At 50.8% G+C, this 20,300-nt stretch overlaps 10 protein-coding genes across 10 annotated transcripts; 6 read left to right on the top strand and 4 right to left on the bottom strand.

Annotated features, from left to right (window-relative positions):
- Positions 1-241: 241 nt before the first annotated feature.
- On the bottom strand, positions 242-942 carry Aud_009758 (uncharacterized protein; the record flags this gene model as incomplete). The annotated part of the gene is made up of 6 exons (XM_043294607.1): positions 242-409; positions 512-612; positions 669-677; positions 753-786; positions 840-878; positions 940-942. The coding sequence occupies 6 exons, from the start codon at positions 940-942 to the stop codon at positions 242-244; spliced, it is 354 nt and encodes a 117-aa protein (XP_043150542.1).
- A 265-nt stretch (positions 943-1,207) lies between these two features.
- On the top strand, positions 1,208-1,520 carry Aud_009757 (protein PET117; the record flags this gene model as incomplete). The annotated part of the gene is made up of 2 exons (XM_043294606.1): positions 1,208-1,303; positions 1,368-1,520. 2 exons carry the CDS (start codon positions 1,208-1,210, stop codon positions 1,518-1,520), a joined length of 249 nt encoding a protein of 82 aa, XP_043150541.1.
- A 1,901-nt stretch (positions 1,521-3,421) lies between these two features.
- Aud_009756 (indoleamine 2,3-dioxygenase family protein) lies at positions 3,422-5,117 on the top strand (the record flags this gene model as incomplete). The annotated part of the gene is made up of 5 exons (XM_043294605.1): positions 3,422-3,915; positions 3,971-4,284; positions 4,333-4,493; positions 4,542-4,844; positions 4,899-5,117. 5 exons carry the CDS (start codon positions 3,422-3,424, stop codon positions 5,115-5,117), a joined length of 1,491 nt encoding a protein of 496 aa, XP_043150540.1.
- Positions 5,118-5,349: 232 nt separating this feature from the next.
- Positions 5,350-7,496, bottom strand: Aud_009755 (Leucine Rich Repeat domain protein; the record flags this gene model as incomplete). Its single annotated transcript, XM_043294604.1, has 7 exons — positions 5,350-6,045; positions 6,107-6,626; positions 6,681-6,805; positions 6,889-6,999; positions 7,058-7,192; positions 7,271-7,368; positions 7,481-7,496. 7 exons carry the CDS (start codon positions 7,494-7,496, stop codon positions 5,350-5,352), a joined length of 1,701 nt encoding a protein of 566 aa, XP_043150539.1.
- A 271-nt stretch (positions 7,497-7,767) lies between these two features.
- Aud_009754 (uncharacterized protein) lies at positions 7,768-9,630 on the top strand (the record flags this gene model as incomplete). Its single annotated transcript, XM_043294603.1, has 4 exons — positions 7,768-7,947; positions 8,006-8,086; positions 8,139-9,362; positions 9,421-9,630. 4 exons carry the CDS (start codon positions 7,768-7,770, stop codon positions 9,628-9,630), a joined length of 1,695 nt encoding a protein of 564 aa, XP_043150538.1.
- A 596-nt stretch (positions 9,631-10,226) lies between these two features.
- On the top strand, positions 10,227-11,345 carry Aud_009753 (NAD(P)-dependent alcohol dehydrogenase; the record flags this gene model as incomplete). The annotated part of the gene is made up of 1 exon (XM_043294602.1): positions 10,227-11,345. One exon carries the CDS (start codon positions 10,227-10,229, stop codon positions 11,343-11,345), a length of 1,119 nt encoding a protein of 372 aa, XP_043150537.1.
- A 494-nt stretch (positions 11,346-11,839) lies between these two features.
- On the top strand, positions 11,840-12,820 carry Aud_009752 (RTA1 domain-containing protein; the record flags this gene model as incomplete). Its single annotated transcript, XM_043294601.1, has 3 exons — positions 11,840-12,008; positions 12,071-12,319; positions 12,384-12,820. The coding sequence occupies 3 exons, from the start codon at positions 11,840-11,842 to the stop codon at positions 12,818-12,820; spliced, it is 855 nt and encodes a 284-aa protein (XP_043150536.1).
- Positions 12,821-13,046: 226 nt separating this feature from the next.
- On the bottom strand, positions 13,047-14,342 carry Aud_009751 (uncharacterized protein; the record flags this gene model as incomplete). Its single annotated transcript, XM_043294600.1, has 2 exons — positions 13,047-14,195; positions 14,298-14,342. 2 exons carry the CDS (start codon positions 14,340-14,342, stop codon positions 13,047-13,049), a joined length of 1,194 nt encoding a protein of 397 aa, XP_043150535.1.
- A 395-nt stretch (positions 14,343-14,737) lies between these two features.
- Aud_009750 (uncharacterized protein) lies at positions 14,738-15,484 on the bottom strand (the record flags this gene model as incomplete). The annotated part of the gene is made up of 1 exon (XM_043294599.1): positions 14,738-15,484. The coding sequence occupies one exon, from the start codon at positions 15,482-15,484 to the stop codon at positions 14,738-14,740; it is 747 nt and encodes a 248-aa protein (XP_043150534.1).
- An 828-nt stretch (positions 15,485-16,312) lies between these two features.
- Positions 16,313-19,851, top strand: Aud_009749 (putative nuclear pore complex subunit Nup85; the record flags this gene model as incomplete). The annotated part of the gene is made up of 3 exons (XM_043294598.1): positions 16,313-18,742; positions 18,807-19,308; positions 19,361-19,851. The coding sequence occupies 3 exons, from the start codon at positions 16,313-16,315 to the stop codon at positions 19,849-19,851; spliced, it is 3,423 nt and encodes a 1,140-aa protein (XP_043150533.1).
- Positions 19,852-20,300: the final 449 nt, after the last annotated feature.

The following is a 20,300-nucleotide window of genomic DNA, read 5'->3' as shown; positions in this document are numbered from 1 at the left end:
GTGATGGAAGCCTGACTCCGCTTGATCTGCAACAATCAATAGAGCTCACTATGATAAGGCATCCATCTTTTCTATCATTCTTGCTAAGCGCAGGAAATCTGGGGTGAAACTGGGATATTCGATATCTAATGCAAACAGCAACACAGAAGCTATGATCAAGACCCTAAAGCAAGCAAAAAACCGAACAGATGCAACCACTGCGTACGGGATTAAAGACAGCAGACATTGATGAACCAAACCTCTATGCCTTTATCTTGTCTGACGCCTGAGGCTTCACATCAACGACTGCATTGATCAGGTCATCAACAACCTTGCCGCCCTTCTCATTGCCCGCAGCTTGAATCTCTTGAAGCTTAGCCTCTGCCTCTTTGTTGGCATCCTCCTCGGCCTTCTTGTATCCGCTCGAGTGCTGTGGAATTGTTGAATAGTCAGCCACAATTATGAGGTCGCTGGGGTTGCAGGCCCCGCTGCATTGGATCCATCTGAACCGGTCGTCAGAATCGAGACTCACCTCAGCCTCAAACTTCTTGAATTCCTCCTCCTTCTGTTGTCTGTACTCGTCAATTTCCTTCTGAGCCTCAGCCTTTGCGTCCCTTATCCGCTTCGTGCGATCTATTTGTACCCATCGTCAGATATGGCAATCGATTGCGACGTTCATGCGGGCATACATTCTCTGGCTGGAGTCGCAGGAGGTTAGCAAAATCTCATGAAATACAAAACCTTAACAGTCATAAAGAAGACAGGATACAAACCTTGCTGTACAATCTTCTGAGCCTCTCTCTCAGCCTAACAGGGCGCATTAGCTCAAGTCCAACAGCAATCACCCCAGCATGACCTACATCGAGGAGGGTCTGAATGCCCGCTGAGTTCTGGGCGGACTAGATCAACTATGTTAGCGTCTCCGCCATACTTCAAATCACAGGAGCAAACGTAGCTCACCATTGTGCCGAAGTGCCTTTAGATACCGCGACGATTCCAAATAAAAGAGACAGAGCTCAGGATAGATTAGGTAGAGTTGTGGAGCTGGTGATGGACAGCTCGATCACCGAACCGCATACGCCACGAATGACCCGCAAGGCGGTCGGAGGTTCTGCCAATCCACACCGCTGCCGTTGATGATTATCACCGATATGGCTTTTTAGATTGCCAGGCATTGTCAGATCGCAATTGAGCCGTTTACGTGGTGCATTTCTTAGAGGACACTACAATGTCTCGAGCTTCCAAGGTGACACTAGCGCTCACCAGTCTTGGTACTGCGGGCATCGTTTACTTTGTGCACTGGTCCCAAGAGCAAGAGAAAGCAGTAAGCTAGGAGACTTCTCGTATCCCTCACAAGTATAGAGGCTAATTCTCTGGTGTCTTGATAGCAAATGCACAAAGGCGTTGAACGAGATATGGAAAAGCAGCGGATTCGACTGGAGCGACAAGCCGAGTTTGAGATGCAGAAAGCCCTGGAAGAGGAGTACAGGAAGCTTCAAAAAGTGTCTCCGAGCACAGATACTCAAGGGTCGAGCGGGTGACATTGATACCTTACAATCGGGTCATAACTAGGTTGAGCGAATACATATATCTGTGTATATGCTGCTTCGACATATGATCTTCGATGCAGTAAGTTCTGATGTTCGGTTCTCTGGTCAAAGCTAACGACTTTTGCAAGAACCAACTATATACCACTTCGACGTTTTTGAAGTGAAATGTGTAAATTAGTCACGAAGTGTACATTATACCGATTACGAGTTACTAGACATATTTCTACATAGATTTGTCTCAATGCAAATCATCTCTGCTTCACATGAGGAATGTTCCAAGAAACCAGACTGGTCCACGGCGTGTGTCATGAGCATTTAGAGTCTGGTGAACACCGTGTCAAATGCGTCGGGTTGGGCAGCTTTCTTCAAGGGACTCGGTCCTTATGGTAGCATGATTATCGACCAGTCTTTCTATCTATATAACATCGGTCAATCCTTCGAGGCCTACCTTATGCTTTTTCAACAAGGTGGGCCTTTCAAGTGAATATGCGAGCTGCTCCTTCCCGGTAGTTATGTAATTGTGGCCTGTTTCAGACACAATGGCCGCACGACTGATCGAGTTGAGCCAACGCATCAATGTACATTTTGTAGTCCTTCAATGTGCACGGAGCAAGTCATCAGGAAGGGCCATCTAGGCGCTTGTTTCAACCCATGATCATCGCATCGGAACCTTGCTTACATTCGTCGAATCGTCTTCGATTTTACCAATCCCTGTCTCGCGGGTGATCTCCAAGGAATATTTTGTCAGAATAAGTCACCAGTCATTCGCTGCTTTGGGCGCATAACCCTCCGCGCATAATGGGTACTGGTCACTAAGAAGGGGTGGTCCCGACTCTCGAGTTCATTGCTCAGAAGCTAACAACTTCCCATGAACTCACATTGATAACATTTGCTGGTGAATTGTAGAGTGAGAGATTGTTCCCAAGGAGGTCTGACATAGACTAACAATCAGTCACGCGATCCGACAAACCTGGAACGCTCCCACAGCTACATAGGGTGTTCATATTTCATTCTCATGCCAACAGTGCACGTGAGCGCATCTCCCAACCTTATCTGCATAAATCACGTGTGATCTTCGGCTATCTTCGGAGGCCGGATTGATTCCGGCCTCTTATCGCGCTAACGTCACTAAAAAAGGCTAATTTGGCAGCATGACGGCAGAATAAGCCAATGGGAGGAAGTTTTATGTAACATCAGATCTTGGCATCTATTGAGATATAGAGCAGGCAATGTACATGACAAGGAGTGTTCCATGCAATTATCCCAACCACGAGCACGAATTGGCCAGTATCTTTGATGACAACTGACTTCAGGCATATGGCATAATGTCTAGAACTGGTCTCAAGGCTTCCCCTAAAGTGCGGGGGACGAAAAATGCGTCTCGAGCGGAGCAGCTACTCCACCAAATCGGGCTTAGCGTGCTCCCGTGACTTTACCGTGCCCTCTCTGGCAGCTGTTTGTATAGAGATGTTATTGAGGCATTGAGATGCATTGATCAGCCAAAAGATGGTGAATGTTGCATCGGACATCTCTGTATCATCATAATATTCGATGTATTAACACTTGCAGATGATGCTATCATGGTTTCACCCGCAGAGTCGATGTCTCCACGCGAATTTCGTAATGGCATGCCCATGGCCGGAAATAATACCGGCCTCTGATATTATAAGAATCGCCTCCTTTCCTGCCAAATCTCCCGTCTGTTTCTCTGGATTCCAAGTCCTCAAGAGACCTCGTCTTGCTCCATCTGACTTTTTGTACTGCCGCTTTCTTTCATTTGCCGGATATCATAGATCCCCCTTGTATTTCTTAATCCACCCTCCACTATATCAAGTCACCCTTGCCTTCCCCTATAGACACATAGACACATTTTCCTTCTGTCAACTTCCACTATGACCCAAACCAAAGTCCCTCCAACCTCTACCACAACCCTGAAGCGGTTCCCTCATATCCATGATGACCCTGCTACCCTTCCCCGGTCATTGGACCCCTTCACCATCACCACCTCCACTGGCTTTCTACCCTACTGCACCGCTCCTGCCACACTGCCCGATGCCTTTAAGCCCTTGACGGCCTTGCTGGACCGTATGCCTGTCGTTAGGGAGGATGGTACTCCCGGTCTGCTGGCCAAGTATGAACTGGGCCCTGTTGTCGAGACCGAGCTTCCTGACCTGACTGACGAGGTCGACAAGCTTGTTACTGCTGATGGCTCCCCAGACCTTTACACAGTTGCTGCAGTGTTCAGAGACTACTCTTTCCTTGCTTCGGCCTATCTGCTTGAGCCATGCTGGGAGAACTGGTGCAAGGCCCCTGAGAACGGGTATGGGCTGGGACGGGACAAGCTGCCCAAGGCCGTTGCCCGTCCCATGTACCACTGTGCTCAGTTGTATGTCTTCCTTTGTTTTTTCCCGTTATGTTATATCGCTGACACCATTGTTCAGGTTGGACATCCCTCCATTCATGTCCTATGCTGCTGCTTATTCGCTCTTCAACTACCACCTTGCGGACCCATCCAAGGGCTTGGCGTATGACAACCTCCGCCTGGTGAGGGCGTTTGAGCGCGGCCTCGACCCTAAGAGCTCCGAGGCAGGCTTTATCCTCACTCATGTCGACATGGTCAAGGAGTCCAATGGCCTGATCAGTGGCGCCCTCAAGGTCGTCGATACCCTTGAACAAGGTGGCCCTCGCTCAATAGTTAATGACGGCTTCCGAGAGATCCTCGCATCGATGGAGAAGATTGAAGCCTCCATGGAGGGTAAGGCACTCTTCACCGTCATTTCAACTCACAGGCTAACAATACCAGACATGTGGGCCAACTCCAAGCCAGCCGAATACCTCTCCTTCCGAGTCTTCATCTTCGGCATCACCTCCCAATCCATGTTCCCCAACGGCGTCGTCTACGACGGCGTCCTAGACAACAAGCCCCTCTACTTCCGAGGAGAAAGCGGTGCTAACGACAGCATGGTATGCACACTGAGCCTTTCATCTGCAACCTCCACTAACGCAACCCAGATCCCCCTCCTCGACCACCTCCTCCAAATCCCCATGCCCTCCACCCCCCTCACCAAGATCCTGCACGAGTTCCGCGCTTACAGACCCCTCCCCCACCGCGAGTTCCTCGCGTACATCAACTCCAAGGCTGCCGAAGTCGACGTCCGCAACTTCGCCGTCCAAGACACAGAGACCACGGTTCTGTTCCTCAAGACGCTGAACCATGTGCGCAGCTTCCGCTGGCGCCACTGGCTCTTTGCCAGGGAGTATATCATCAAGCGGACGCCGCATCCCACCGCTACCGGTGGTAGTCCTATCGTCACGGTTTGTGCTTGCTCGAGTGTATGCGAAAAAGAAATATAGCTAATGTGGATGTAGTGGCTTCCGAACCAATTATCTGCGGTGATGGATCTGATGGTCTCGATCTATGATACTTATCTGGCGCCGCAGAAGGCGGCGGGAGTCGTCTCGAATGGGCATCTTGCGTATGATGCAACGGTGCAGAAGCAGGTGGAGCCTATGATGGAAATGGTGCGCGATCAGAGAGAGAAACTAGCGAGGGAGGTCGAGAGGTGGTGCAAAGAGAGGGGTGTTTAGTTGCCTTACGTAGTTACAATTAACACGGTTGTGTTTGGTTGAGGCGGTCGAGCCCTTGTCTACTGCTACGACTTTTGTCTTGTGTAGACGGTGTACCTAACTCTATCCATGTGATTTCCGTTCTGTTCGATTGAGACCCGCTCTGTTTCGTCTAAAAGATCATCTAATAATACACGTTCTCCAAAGCCCGAAAAGAATACACGTAATACCCTCGGGAAGGGCTCGTCGCACTCTATGCTATTATTTCAACGCCCCGAGCTCGTCCATAGGCAACCGCATCTGATGAGACTTCGTCGCAGAATTTAGCGTATATCCGCTCCACTTTCGCTACGCTGTCGTCGGAGCTCCTTGCATCGGCAAAAGCTTTTATTGCGCACCCGGAGATCCTTGTATATGAGAGATGCACGACCCTGAGGCTGGGTAGTGCGCTGATTATAACGGCAGCCGACTTGTCATCAGTACCAGCAATGTGCGAAATGTTGAGTTCCTGTAAGTCGCTCAGACTGTCCATGCGGACCAGTTCCGAAATCTGGGCACCGGTGATGCGGAAGCAGCTGTCGAGATGGAGGACTCTCAAAGGCGCTTTGGCGATGCTGCAGAAGTGCTGGATAGTGTAGCATGTGGCCCAAGGCACGTCGCTGAGAATGAGCGTATGAAGATTTGGGAGCTCAAAGGGTTCCTCGTAAACAAAAGGAAATTCCCTTTGGACGAGAGCACCTCCAACGAGCCCTGTACCTCCACGGATGCGAAGGTATTCGAGGCCAGACGGCAGCCCAAATTGGGCTCCAACGTACACGCCGCTCAAGTCCAGCCGACGCAACCGTGAAAGTTGGTGTACATCAAAACTTAGATGATAAGGGGTGAAGATTCGTGGGTTCCAGCTGAGCCGAAGCTCTTCTAGATTGGGAAGACATGTCGAAAGACCCTGCTGTATGGCATTAGACTCATTGTAATACACGTGAAAGACAAAAAGGCAACGTCAGGCGTACCGGAAGATGAAGAGCAGGAGTCTGCACGTCCGGCGCAGAAGCGGCGACCATAGCACCAAAAGTGATACTTTTGAGACTTGGGAGTTTCTCTGGCCACTCCACCCGGGCCAAGCTAGATGGTTTCGCGTCATGAACTTCGAGTCGCTCCAAAAGAGGCAGATTCTGAAGGAATTTGCCAATGGTCTCCTGCGGTAGGGCTGTGTGGCCAGATATAATCAAAGTTTTTAATCGTTTGGAGCCCTTGTACAGATCGTAGAGGACATCAGGCTTGGACTGAGCCCATATCTCAAGATGCTCTAGGTTCGGGCACCTGCTGAAGAATTCCAAGACCCTGTGCGTCGACGGCGTCGAAACATTCTTGACAATGGCATGTGTGAGCATGGCTTTTGATCGACGGATGTACGCCCGGACTGAAGGCCAGTGGATTTTGCCACGAGCATCCGACAGATCGATGCGCATCCAGAGATTTCGTATGGACGACAGAAATCGATCCCACTTTTTTGATACGCGGAGAATAGCCCTGGAAAGAAGTGGTCAGAGCTGTGCTATAGAGTATGCGGCTGGATCAACTCACACAATCTGCTTGAAGCCGAAATGATTCACAACCATCATCGCTACTTCCAATGGCAAGACGCTGAACGGATCATGGCACTTTGCATGTACTTTGCTCCGCAGCTTGTCGTGAAGTTGCTCTACAAGCTACGCAACAGTCAGTACGTGTGAACCCAAATGTAAACAAAGTAGCTCGAGTAAGGTTTGAGGTTAAGCGAAAAATAACCTACCTGACGACGAGGATTGCATGTCGGCAAAGTCTTTAGGGCATAGGCGTAGACGTCAAGGGCCTTGTCAGGTTTGCCATCCGACAGCAGGACCTTTGCACATCGAAGATAGCCCTGTCAACGATCAATAGGGTGCTTCTTGACGGCTACAGTGTGAGGTTCGCAATCTTACCCGAGCGTCTAACTTGTCAGTCTTTATCATGGCCCTGGCGTCCCGCAAGGCCAGGTCATACTTGGCTAGCTTGGCATAGGTGGCAGCACGGTTATCATAAACACTGATGGCATCGCCCTGGCCGGTTCTCAGAGCCTAGTACAGCAAAAGGAACTTTTAATAACATCATTCTCATGGATCTCTAGTGACATAATGAACGTGCAATGCATTTACCTCTGTGAAGACGTCAAGGGCAGCCTGAAAATTGCCTTGCTGATATAGTTTCTGGCCATTTTGCTGCAATAACGCGGCCGCATCACTCAAGCCACTATCTATTGACAAAGATCTCAGCCACTGAACCGAAACATCATTATCATGCTGAGTAGATTCATTCCAGCACTCATCTGACCAACCTTGGCCGCAATAGCAAAGAAAAAGACTTACCTCGAGAAATGGACATCTTCCACTAAAATCCACTTCCCACACCGCCTGACGCGGACGAGAGACGCGCATCATCAACCTGGCAACGGGAAGTGCGCGTGGCCATTTTCGAGGCCGCTGCGCTTGTGGTCGGAACGGACAGCCCCAGCAATGGCGGTGTTTACTTTCTTCCCCATTTGGAATAATCCCTGCTCATTGGAAAATAACGGTCGTCGTTGACAATAATCAATCATCACCACGTCGCCATCGTCGCCGGCTCCAAACATTCGATAAAGCTTGCAGGTCAAGCCATGGAGCCGCATAATCTACAGGCGGCATCAACTTATATTAATAATGTGCTCCTTGCTCGTGGTCTTCTCCAAAGCGGCAGAGCGATCGACTTCGCTCAACCGGAGAATGACGATGGGGGAATTGATGGTACAATGGCGAGAATAATCAACTTGGTTAATGACTTGGTCTTGAGGAGAGACGTATGTGAACTGGGAGTTTGTATTCTGCTTGAGCTGTATGTCTGACCAGCGTCAACAGCGGGAAGCAGAGCATCGGGAGAACCTCGCCACTACGATTCGGACATTGCGGGCGGAGGACTCGCAGAAAATGCTTGAAATTGTATGTTGGACATCTACCAATGACAGAGAGCAACAACTAAAGTTACCTACAGGAAAAGTTGAAAACGAAGACGTCGGAATTGGCCCGGTCGCTGGCTCTGGCGGAAGCCCAAGAACGTGCCCTGAAAACGAACCTGTCCAGCACCGAAACGACGATTAGAGGACTAAAAGAGCAAATACAACGCATGAAGACCACTGTGCAACAAATTCGCGCACAGTGCGCCAATGACGTCCGCAAGCGCGACTTGGAGATGCAGAAGCTGAAATCACACTTGGCTGAGCGACAGAGAGGAAGACGGGAAGGACTGGGCGTGACGACAATCAACATCAACCCCACTGTCGATCGCATGTCCAAATCAAGGTCTCTCGCTGGTGGAGATGGAGTCCAGGATCCCGGGTACAGCTTGAAGCAGGAAACAAACGAATTTTTAACGGAATTGTGCCAGAGCTTGAGCGACGAAAACGATACGCTGATTGCGCTTGCGCGCAATACTGTTCAGACTCTGCTGGATCTACAAGGGTTGTCACAGATGGAGGAAGGAGACGAGCAGTATTCGAATGGATCGACAAGCACACGGGGCATGAAGTCGTCCCAGGGACCCGTCACTACACTTCCTTCATCTTGCGAGGAACTATCGGTTCAAATGGACAGAGTGCTTGAGCACCTGAGGACATTGCTCACCAACCCGTCCTTTGTACCTCTTGAAGAGGTCGAAGTCCGCGATGAGGAAATCAAGCGTCTCCGAGAAGGATGGGAGAAGATGGAGACTCGATGGAAACAGGCAGTTACCCTCATGGACGGCTGGCACAAGAGAATTGCCGACGGAGGTGACTCGGTGCGAGCAGAGGAGCTCAGGCTGGGGTTGAAACTCGACCTCAGCGTTGACTCGATGCAAGTATCCACAGCAGATAGTGGGATTGATACAACCATGCAGTCTCCCATTTATGAAGACCAACAGGCCGAGGAAGAGGCGGAGGTCCCCGTCAAGGTGGCCAAATATAATGCAGACCGACACGAGACTGTAGACGCTACCACCGGAAAAATAGCCTCACCTCGCGAACAGAAATATCGCAAACCTACCAGTCGCGCTCTGAAGGAACGGAGCGATAATATCGTTTCTGGGCCTCGGAAAGTGTCCTTTACACCTGGACTCCAAGGCTCGCCATGTGTAGCGACTGGCCAGGAAGACGAGACCTTGGTGGTGAAAGCTCACAAATCCGAGGCTGTGACCCGAAGGCCATCAAAGAAAAAGGCAGATCTCAAGGCGTCGCATCAGGTAAGGGCCAAGAACAAGTGATATTAAAAGTAGTTGAGGTCTGACATGATGGCAACAGGGTGACGAGGTGGAGACACAGTTGAGCGTATCGCAGAAGCTAGCAGCTGCCGAAAGCGAGGCGCGAGCCGCAGAAGAAGTTCGCAAGGAGGCAGAAAGCCGAAAGAGAACTCGAGGTGTGAAAAGCTCCAAGAAAGGCACTCGTGACCGACGGAGGAGCACATTAACTAGCGACGAGCTCGGAGAGCTGATGGGAATGCCATCGCGATGACGGGATTGATGGGCTTGTTTGGAATATATCTATCTGGCGTTTGGTTTTGTTGATACCCCCAAGCAGTTTATCTGTACATACATTCATTTTTGCACACCTACTCAAGGGCGGGATTCTTATGACATGGGGCATGTAATCGCTGCCTCACTGTATTGTTCTGGAGCGAACCATCTACTATTGATCACAATAATTCCATAATATACGCTTTCCAAATTTATCTTGAGGAGAAGCCAGCGGGCACGTTAAAGAGGTCTGTCGGCTTATCATATAATCTTGTTTGTGCCCATAAAGCTTCCCCCACAACCTCGGCAACTGGAGCTTCGAACCGCAATAAGTCAATCTCCGCATTATTTATTGCCAGACCGTTCACTTTCAGGTGAACAACCGCAGACATAGTGAAACAATCTCTGTTTGTGACTTTTATCTGGCTTCTCACCTTCCTTTCACTGGTTGAGCGTTTTCTTCCTCTTTCAAGCACCAACCCTTTAACAATTTAGTTCCAACACCATACGGAACCATTTGGCTCCTACTGAGTATATATAGACGATATCTGAGCTTGGGGTTCATACTGAAGATACATATCATATATTCATTGAATGATGTCCTCGCCACCAGCCAAAACATTCCATGGTTGGGTCGCCCGCGACGCCACCAGCCCTCTAACTTTCACCAATTTCGAACCCAAACCCTTCACGGAAACCGACATTGAAGTCAAAGTCTCCCACTGCGGCATCTGCGGGACAGACATCCACACCCTCCGCTCAGGCTGGGGCCCAGCTGACTATCCCTGCGTCGTCGGCCACGAGATAATCGGCACCGTCGTCCGCATCGGCAGCGGCGTCCCGACCCTCGCATCCTCCCCCGCCTCCCGCTCAATCAAAGTCGGCGACCGCGTCGGCATCGGCGCCCAGAGCATGTCCTGCCTCCGCGCAGACTGCGACGCCTGCGCCGACGGCCACGAGAACTACTGCCCCCGCATCACAGGCACCTACAACAGCCGGTATGCGGACAAAAGCAAGGCCTACGGAGGGTTCGCGGAGTTCTGGCGCGGGCCCGCGCACTTCGCGTTCAAGATCCCCGACGCGCTGCCCTCCGCCGCGGCGGCGCCGTTACTCTGCGGCGGCGTGACTGTTTTCGCGCCGTTGCGCAAGTATGCCGCTGGCCCGGGAAAAGCGGTTGGGATTGTCGGGATCGGCGGGCTGGGGCATATGGGGATTCTGTTTGCCAAGGCGATGGGCTGTGACCGCGTTGTTGCGATTTCGCGGACGTCGAGCAAGCGGCGCGATGCGGTGGAGGGGCTCGGGGCAGATGTGTTCATCGCGACGGACGAGGAGAAGAAATGGGCGCGGACGCATGCGCGCTCCCTCGATCTGATTATCTGCACCGTTGACGCGCCGGATATGCCTCTTGCGCAGTATCTGCGGCTGCTCAAGGTGGATGGGACGTTCGTTCAGGTCGGGGCGCCGGAGTCGCCGCTTCCGCCGTTGACGGCATGGTCGTTGATTCAGAAGGGGGTGAAAGTGACGGGATCGAATATTGGGTCTCCGGATGATGTTCGGGAGATGCTGCAGCTGGCGGCGGAGAAGAAGGTGTTGCCGTGGATTCAGGAGCGGCCAATGCACGATATCAATGCCGCTCTGGCTGATATGGATGCTAACAAGGCGAGATACCGATATGTACTGTCCAACGAGATGGGCGCGCAGTCGAAATTGTAGTGAATTAGTTCTAGAACGGAGTACAATTTATCGTGTCCATAAAAAGCAATTCATACCCACTTGTTGGGATGGATACATGGGTCGGTCGGGGAACAATCGCCTCTCTGCTTTGCGATTTCTCTTAAGCCTATCCTTGTAGAGTAAGAAATACGAAAGCCCTGCGGTAAACGAGATGGCTGGAACGGTGGATATCTTGGCACCAGAGAAGATCACCGCTATTACCGAAAAGCGGAATTAGTACGAGATATACGAACGATCCAGTCGCTCCATAGACGGTTTTCGACGTTGCCTTGGGATGAGCCAAACTCGATGAATTTGCGGTTTATCGAGGAGGTGACTAGCAGAGCTATATAAGATGTAGAGATCTCCTCATCTGGGGATCGTTCTGACAGAATTAACTATCTTTTTGCTTGAAATTCTCCTCTCAAGCAAACGTCCTGTTTCTGGGGCCCTTCCTCTCTGCTGTGCTTGTCATTGTTGCATATAAAATCACCATGTTGTTAAAGCGAGCGTATGAAGGCTGGGTAGCCTATGAGTACTATCCCTCCATGGTGGCAGGAGTGATATTCGTCATCCTCTTCGGCATCGTTACTCTGCTACACACCTTCCATCTCTTTCGAACAAGAACATGGTTTTTTATTCCTCTGGTCATAGGAGGCTACTGTAAGTTCTGATCTGCTCCCGCAGGATGACTCTCACAGGCTGAATGTCTGACTTCCATCAAGTCGAATTGATAGGATACATTGGACGCTGCTTGTCAGCATCCCAATCGCCAAACTGGACACTTGGTCCGTATATCATGCAGAGCACATTGTTGCTGGTCGCCCCTGCGCTGTTTGCTGCCAGTATATACATGGAACTGGGTCGAATTGTCCTTCTCGTCAAAGGGGAGAAGTTTGCGATCATTCGGGTAACCTGGATGACCAAGATATTTGTCGCCGGAGACGTTCTCAGCTTCTTGATGCAAGCGTCAGGTATAGTTTTCATTGATTGATGCCCTATGTCCTTAGATAACACTGACAACCCGTTTCATGACAGGAGCGGGGATCTTGGTCACGGACAACCAGAGCATGGGCGAAAATGTCATCGTTGGTGGTCTCTTTGTCCAGATCATCTTTTTTGGTTTCTTTGTGATAAGCGCTTTCGTTTTCCAGCGTCGGATCGCTGCCCATCCAACCCCAGAGTCCGTCGCCGAGTACATTCCATGGAAGAAACATATGGGCGCGCTATACGCATCAAGTATTCTGATCTTGGTTCGATCCATTTTCCGAGTTGCCGAATATCTTCAAGGCTGGGATGGTTCATTGCTGCAGAGCGAAGTGTTCATATATGTACTTGACGGACTTCTGATGTGGTTCGTGATGACTATCTTTCTGGTCGTCCACCCCAGCGAGATCAATTGTCTGTTGGGCCGTGGGAAATTAATGACAGCCAAAGGGGGTCTCCAGGTCTGTGAGGCTGCTCTTCCTGTTTAGCACATTGAGTAGCTCTCTAGCCTTGCCGCAATGACGCTTCATGGATTGTCTGTTTCTTCGAGTTTATACCGCCATGTCGTTTTCCTTCCAACCGCTTTCTGCTAGAGTGACGGTCCTTTGAATTCTTCTTCTTCTTCTTCTTTGTCTCCACATGCACGCTTATTCGCTTGTGGACGGTACTGTAAATCCCAGATGCAGATAGAATCATGCCTTCAACATTGAGGGCTCAGGTTAAATTCGGTTCGAATGCCTGGCCAAAGATATCTCTCATAGGCCAATATATCAACGGCCGCCAACGCTCATCTAGAACAAGCCAGAGCGCCTTTGAAACCCGAGGACCCCACTCGTCGAGACACCAATTGTGTCGGAGGCGATGGAGGATTGCGCAATAGTATGCCAGAATGACCAGAGCTAGGGGCTTACGCTCCCTCAGGCAATCCACGTATCTCGGTTGCAACCTGATCGCCCACCTGCAGGCGACAGCAATGGACGTTAGCCCGCTGTACACCGCGCCCGTCATATCTGCCCATTTGTCAATGGTGTCCTCATAAATAGACGTATCGTGCGTGGAATCCGTCTCTCCAATCGACTTGTTTGCGTCTTGGAGCTTTCCTAAAGCAAAGAGTATATCACCGGGAAGGTTGACTTCGTATTCATCAAACTGTACAATCGGTCCAAAATCGCTGTCCTTTATCGAAGAAGAAGCGGTAGTCAGCACCTCGTGCACGCCCCGCGACAGTATGAGCAGCTGAAGCAGATCGTCGATGTAGTCCCATGGGTCTTTCGCATCTGGCGGATGAGGATAGCCAAATGCGTAGACGGCCACAATACTCGCAAACGCAAACATGGCTTTGGCATTGGACGGGTTAATGTCATGTAGTCGCTCACGAAACAAGGTCAATGCTTGGTCCTGATGCGCGACGGCAATGCTGACGTAGTCGGCACGGCGATGGTCAGCCCTGGTCCGCCCAATATGAAGTGCAGAGATAGCGAGTATCCCATGCATGAGAAACGGGTATGACAGCCCCTCTTCAGGGACGCAGGCGCGCCAAATGCGGTCTGTCTGCTCATTGCGAGAAAAAGACCTATAGGTCTCATTGCACCACTGCATCATCAATTCCAAATCACACAAGTTCAGGCCTGTAAGTGAATACTGAGTTGCCGTGCCGTGTCCACCCAGCTTCCCGAGAATGCCAAAGGAAACGGCGGTGTCGTGGAGCGACTGTTGCTCCGGAGGCCCCTCGGAGGCAGATTTGTTCGACCTCGAGCGGGACTGCGACCTCCCATTTGCCCACAGAAATGAGCCGCTGGAGTCGTATTCACATTGCGCCCTGCGTTTGACGCAGTTGGAGCACGCTGGACGAGCTTCATCGCACTGAGAGTCGTTAGTGATACTTTGCAGCTCAGCTAAGTGGTGTGCGTCTCCGTACTTTGACCCTGCGTCGTTTGCACTCTACACAGCCATGTCTTGATTTACGATGAGGTCTTCGAAGAGCCATCTCTCGGAAGGCACTCTGTGCATCGCGTTGGCAGTTTGTACATCGAAAGAACGTCCCACATTAGGCAACACAAAAGAAGTCCCCAGCTGATTATGTCATCCAACCTTATGGCTTCTTCAGTCAACGGGGGTTTAACTGCAATTTACTTTCCTCGTCTTTTTTTTATTTTTATTTTTTATTTTTTATTATATATATATATAATTTAAATTTCTTTGAGTCAAAGAAACAAGTCCGATTATTCGGTATTCACAGCCGAATCTATTAAGCAACAAAATGGGAATCAATTGAGAATGCAGCGTATATGGTATATGTGCTCATCGCGCCAAGAAGGGAGGAAAGACATCGAAGCGACGAATATGTGAAGAGAAACAGAATCACCTTTCCCATGCAAGAGTTTCAAAATAGCTGAGCCCTTTTCTCAGCCGCCGCCGCCGCCTCCGGCCCCTCCCCCGCCTCCTGATGAGGATCTATTGTCTCGTCGCCGTTGTTTCTCATACAGAGCAAGAGCGGTGATGATGACCATCAGGTCGAAGTTCTCTCCATAATTTGCATAGATCTCAAGCTTCCCAGACTTCTTACAACCCCAAATGCTGCTCGTAAACACGGCAACGAGCCGATCAGTCGCCTCATCGACAAGCTTGTAGTTGCGCCAAGAAAACTTCGAAGGTTTTGTATCCCCAATTCCGACCGAATGCGTGCTCTTCCAAATGAATGCTCGCCGTTCTACCCCGTACTCGGAGTTGAGAGACATTTGAAACCGATATCTGGCATGAAGATGGCTGAGAGACACGAGGTCTTCCCAGTCGACTGAATTTGGTGTTTCAGGATTTCCCAATCCGACCACGAGATGCCTTGAGAAATGCAGGAATTTGCAGGCTGCCAGTACCGGTGCTTCTGCACTCGTGCCCGCATGAACGCTGAGATCGGGTTTTTTCGGTGTCCATGTCGAATTGTGGACGTGGTATAGCTGTTCCTTGTTGGCATTGTGAACGTTATAATCGTGGCGGAAGAGTGTGTTATATATATGATAAAGGCGGCAGGGGCTGTCTCTGTTCGAAGGAACTGAACCAAGAGACTTGCTGTCAGTCATTGTGGCTTGATCAGCACTGCACGAATCCTCCAGGGTGGCATTGTCTGTGCCATAGGTTTCTTTGGAGTGACTCATTGTCGCGTACGGTATGATCCTAGGAAAAGTTCTGAACTATCCAGGAAGACCTGTCATCTTTATAGTCTGTTGGGTGGTTAGCGAACACGAGGCGTTCTTTGAGTTGAGCCATTGTTCACTCCATACCAAAGCTTGGTCTATCCGCTATTCATGCTCGATCTGGAGGACCGATTTCCGTTTCTGGTTAACCCAAGGGATGCAATGCCCAGTTGATTGCCCGAATGATCGGCATCGGCTACTCCGTTGCCAGCAATACGGGCGGTTTCCATGGCTTATTATGGGGCTGAGCCTCTCTACCAGTGTACCTAACATATTTAAACTCAGCCTTAAAGAGGCCCTGCTAGACGTTAACCAATCACAATACGCAGCGAATACGATCAACCCCCAAGCGGTTAGGCCAGCCCACTTGACAGGATAACCAATCAAATGTCATCCAAACTGAATCTTACACGTGACTATAGCTAAGTCACATGATGTCACATGACATGACAACCGGACGCCAAGACCCAGCGCGCGTCAGTCAATGGAGAGCAATATTGGCGAAGAAGGAGAAACACTGCAAAGTGTTGATGGCAGGGTGATGATCGCTGCTGATTTTTGTCCTCCTTAGCTCCCTATTCAGTCTGCCACCCGACTGGCAGCTACTGCGCATCTATTCTCCAGCCTTTACCGCAGGAATTGCTTGTTACGAGCTGGGATACCAACAGGAATCTCCAAAAAGAAAGATTTCACTCTGCGGTGCTCAGCGTCGCTAGTATCGGTACCGTTGCTAAAAAGTGCCATTACTCCTCTTTCTTCCTACCAATTAATACCTCATCAACCATCGATATGAGCTTCCAGGTACCTTATGGATCGAGTCCTTCGACACCAGACAAATCGCGAAGCCTTTTCAGCAACATCTCGGCGACTCCTGGAGATGCTCCGCCTTCCGAAGCCAAGTCTTTCACCCCTCGAGGCCCTCCTCCATCCACCATATACGGAAGCTCTCAGATGAGCTCAAGATCGCAACTGGATTCTCCTCAGTCCCTTTTCACCAAATCCGGAGGGGTCGATTTCAATGACAGCATCTTCAATTCCTCAGTTGGATCCTTCCGTCAGCCAGTGCCCCCAGCTAAAAATGCTGGGTCAGGGAAATCATTCGCGCAGTCGCAGTCTCTTTTCAGCATGACGAACAATACCCGATTCGGCGAATCAACCAGTTTCGGAATGTCTAATGGCTTTTCTTCGCAAATGGATGCAGAGACCAATGCCGATGACGAACAAATGATACCCGAGGAGGAAGAGGATGTGCAGGAGGAGGATGAAATGGACATGGGCAATGCCGCACACCGATTGAGCTTCCTAGACTCGCAGTTTGGCAATTCCACACATGCACAGTCTCCGTCGCATGGTCAACGGAAGCCAATATACTCAAACCCAGGCAATGCAAAACGACCGAAGCTCGACGAAAGATGGGCTCAACAATCACCGTTGCGCAAAGGTAAACTGTCGCCAAAGAAGGACTCCGCGATGCCTTCGATCGTACGGAACTTCGCCTCCCGAGCTGGGCCCGCGGTCGTCAACGAGCCAAGTGACGTTATCGTCAGCACCGAGGACGAAATGTGTCGAATGTACGACGAAGTGAGACAGTCTGAGTTTACCGACAGAGACCTTCAAATTATTCTCTCAGAGGTGTGCAGCAGGCTTACAGACTCATGGAAGCTATCCATGGAGGGAAGCCGTGTTCCCACAGCACCTGGCGCAGAGACTGACATTGGACCTGGGGATCATGCGCCTGACGTTGCCAAGGCCAGCTTTCTCGGCTCTTTACTACTTCAACTCCATCACCCGCCCCTGTCGGTCCCCAAGCAGGGAAGTCTCAACAATAATCTGGGGTTTGCGGCTCCCCGGAGTCTAGTCGTCGCGGCCTCGAAACCGGATACACCTACGCCAATACCCAAGGTTCTTTTGGACTGGCTTGAAGCCTATCATTCTTCTCAGCGCGACGAACTGCGAGCTTTGAAGGAAGTTGAGCCTAATCCCACGGCGTCTTCCAATTTCTGGGAGATCGTCAATGCAGCGGTGCTACGTGGGCGCTTCTCGGAGGCGGCAGACATACTGCGATCGGCGGATTTCAATTATGCCAGATCAGCTTTGGAGGATGGCTTACCACAATCAGGCTATCGTGGCGCACAGCTGCAAAATATCCAAAGATGTATCAATAAGGCTCTTCAAATCCTAGAGTCATCTCCCAGCATCCAGTACGATGACTGGGATGTCAAAGGCGCCGAATGGGCGTTGTACAGGAAACGTGTCACTGCTGCCGTAGCAGATCTAGAGGAATTTGCGGAAGGAGGGGAGCAGCAATCGGTCGAGCCTCCGGTCACGGACAATCGCTTTCAGGCGATTAACTTTGGGCTGAAGCCTAGTTCAGCAAAAGCAGACTTCTCTTTTACCAAATCTGCGCGCATGGCAGAAAGCCGTGTGCCTTGGACGATCTATCAAAGTTTGAGATGTTTGTATCGCATCGTTCTAGGTGATGCCAACGCCATTCTGAACCTCGCGCAAGACTGGATCGAGGCCACCATTGCGCTTACGGTTTGGTGGGACGGTGAGGATGATGAGGAGGCGGCGCAAGGGAAGGGCGATGTCCTCCGCAGCGGCATGTTCAGATCGCAGGCTTTCCGCGATGCCAGCGAAGGCCATGTGAATGCCTATCTTCAGCGCCTGAACCTTGCCTTTCGTAGCGCTATCAATGAGGAAATGGCGGATTCGAGTTTCAGGGTCAATCCACTCAGTAGTCTCGAGGTTGGCCTGGCGTCTGTTTTCGAGGGCAACGTTGACGGTGTGCTTGAGCTGATTCAAACATGGTCTTTGTGTATTGCCTGCGCTGTGGCAGAGGTCGCCTCGATTGGTGGTTGGCTCGATACAGAGAGAGGAGCGAAGCCGCTGCCGGGTCTCAGTGAGAATGACCTGATGGTCCTATCGTACGGGCAGAACGGCAATCAGCCGAACAAACGAATTCGCAAGGATGACGTTCTGAGCAGCTATGCGCTCGGTTTGTTCAACCGACGTACAATTGAGCACCCGTCCGGCGTCCGCGACGGCTGGGAGCTTGCTCTGGAGGTTGTGAGCCGTCTAGATGACGCAGAGAAATTGCAGAAGAGTGTTTCGGAATTACTTGACAAGATCCCTCTTGACAATGTTGAGCAGTTGGACAAAGTGGTATTACTTTGCTCCGAGCTTGGTCTAGACAAGGAAGGAAGGAGAGTGTCTGAGGTACGCCCATGTTCAAGGCCCACCCTTGTTGTGTTTCATGATCATTAAACTAACCATCTGGCAGCGATTTGGTGATCAAACGGTGGAAAAATCTGATGAGTACGGTCTGGCATTGGTGTGTTACGCTCGTGCACACAGCCGTCGGAAGGTGAAGTCGGTTGTCGACCTACTCATCTCGTACAGCCTGGTTCAATCGCGCGCATATCCCGCATCTGCAGATCTCGATGAGCAACTGGAGGCATTGATCAGAGATCCGAAGACCTGCCTTTCAGCGATTGCAGGTTCCGACGAGGACGCTGCAAGCATTCTCCAATTTTACTTCAGCGGATATGCCACTCTACGGCGGTTCTATGAGATCCGAGATGAAGCGATCGGGCTCAAGGAGGGGCAGCGACCTCGATTCAAGCCCTTAGCCAGACGTAGGGCAGCGGCCCAGGCTCTGGTTGCTGTGATCAGTAGCGCCGCAGATAGTATCTACGGTGGGCTCTATGATCCTGCTCGTGACTCTGCGGTGCAAGTGGATGGGCTTCTGACACTCTTGGGAGAGGCATTGCCATTTATTGATCGTAAGTTGTAGTGGTTTTGACGCGTGACCTCAGGAGGCTGACTTCCTGATAGAAAACACTCCGGTTCTTTCGATGTCTCAACAGTTTACTATTCTTTCTGCCATTGAAGATCTGGAAACGGTCACGCCCCGCGTTTACTCCCAGTGCGAAGAATGCTTCCGCTCGGCGCTCATCGAGTATCACTCTTCTGAGCGTGCGTCGTCCGGCGGTCGATCCTCCGCCGAATCCTACGTTCTGCCGCCGTCACCGCGGGCACTCCTAAAGAAATCCGTATCTTCGCTCACCGCATCCAGCACCTTCTCCTTAATTGGCAGTGATATGATTGAGAGTGCTCGGAACCGAACCATGTCTGGCTCGGGATCTGTGATCGGCTCAGCTGTATTGGTTCCTCGCCCCGGGGATGGATCCCAAACAGGATCTCACGAACGCGGATGGGACTGGCGAGCTGCTTTACCGGAGGATATCAAGGGAGAGGATGTCCTCAAGATGTTACGGTTGGGATTAGCACGAGGCTTGAGTTTTGGTGCTCTGGGGTCTATTTAATAGAGGCGGTTTGTGCATCGTTCTTGTCTAGCATGTAAGCATGTACGTGTAGGTGTATTTGTGGGATCCTCTAGCTTTTCATTTACCTAGACCTTATGTCCATATGATCGGTCTCTCATGGAGGGCGAGAAAAGGATAGTAATGACAGTCACCGGATAGTCAGGGTAAAGCATTGAATTCCCCAGGCATCAAGAGCAATAACTCGGCCACAACAACTTTCCAGTTCAACTTGACTTGTTCCAATAACCATCACTGGCCGTACCTTTCCATCGTCATACAATCGAAAGATCATCCGTGACTTACCATTTGGTTATCGAAATTCGACCGACCTTGGATGGATTTGATGATGTTCCCCTACAAGGCGCTTCAGAGTGCTTCCTGATCTGGCACATCTCCAATATGCAAGGCTCTCGAAACTGAAGACCTCAGCATGCATTCGTCTGTTAACA

The sequence above is a fragment of the Aspergillus udagawae genome, assembly GCF_001078395.1.
Source record: "Aspergillus udagawae IFM 46973 DNA, scaffold_8, whole genome shotgun sequence".
Taxonomy (NCBI): Eukaryota; Fungi; Ascomycota; class Eurotiomycetes; order Eurotiales; family Aspergillaceae; genus Aspergillus; species Aspergillus udagawae.
This window is presented reverse-complemented; position numbering and strand designations above follow the sequence as displayed.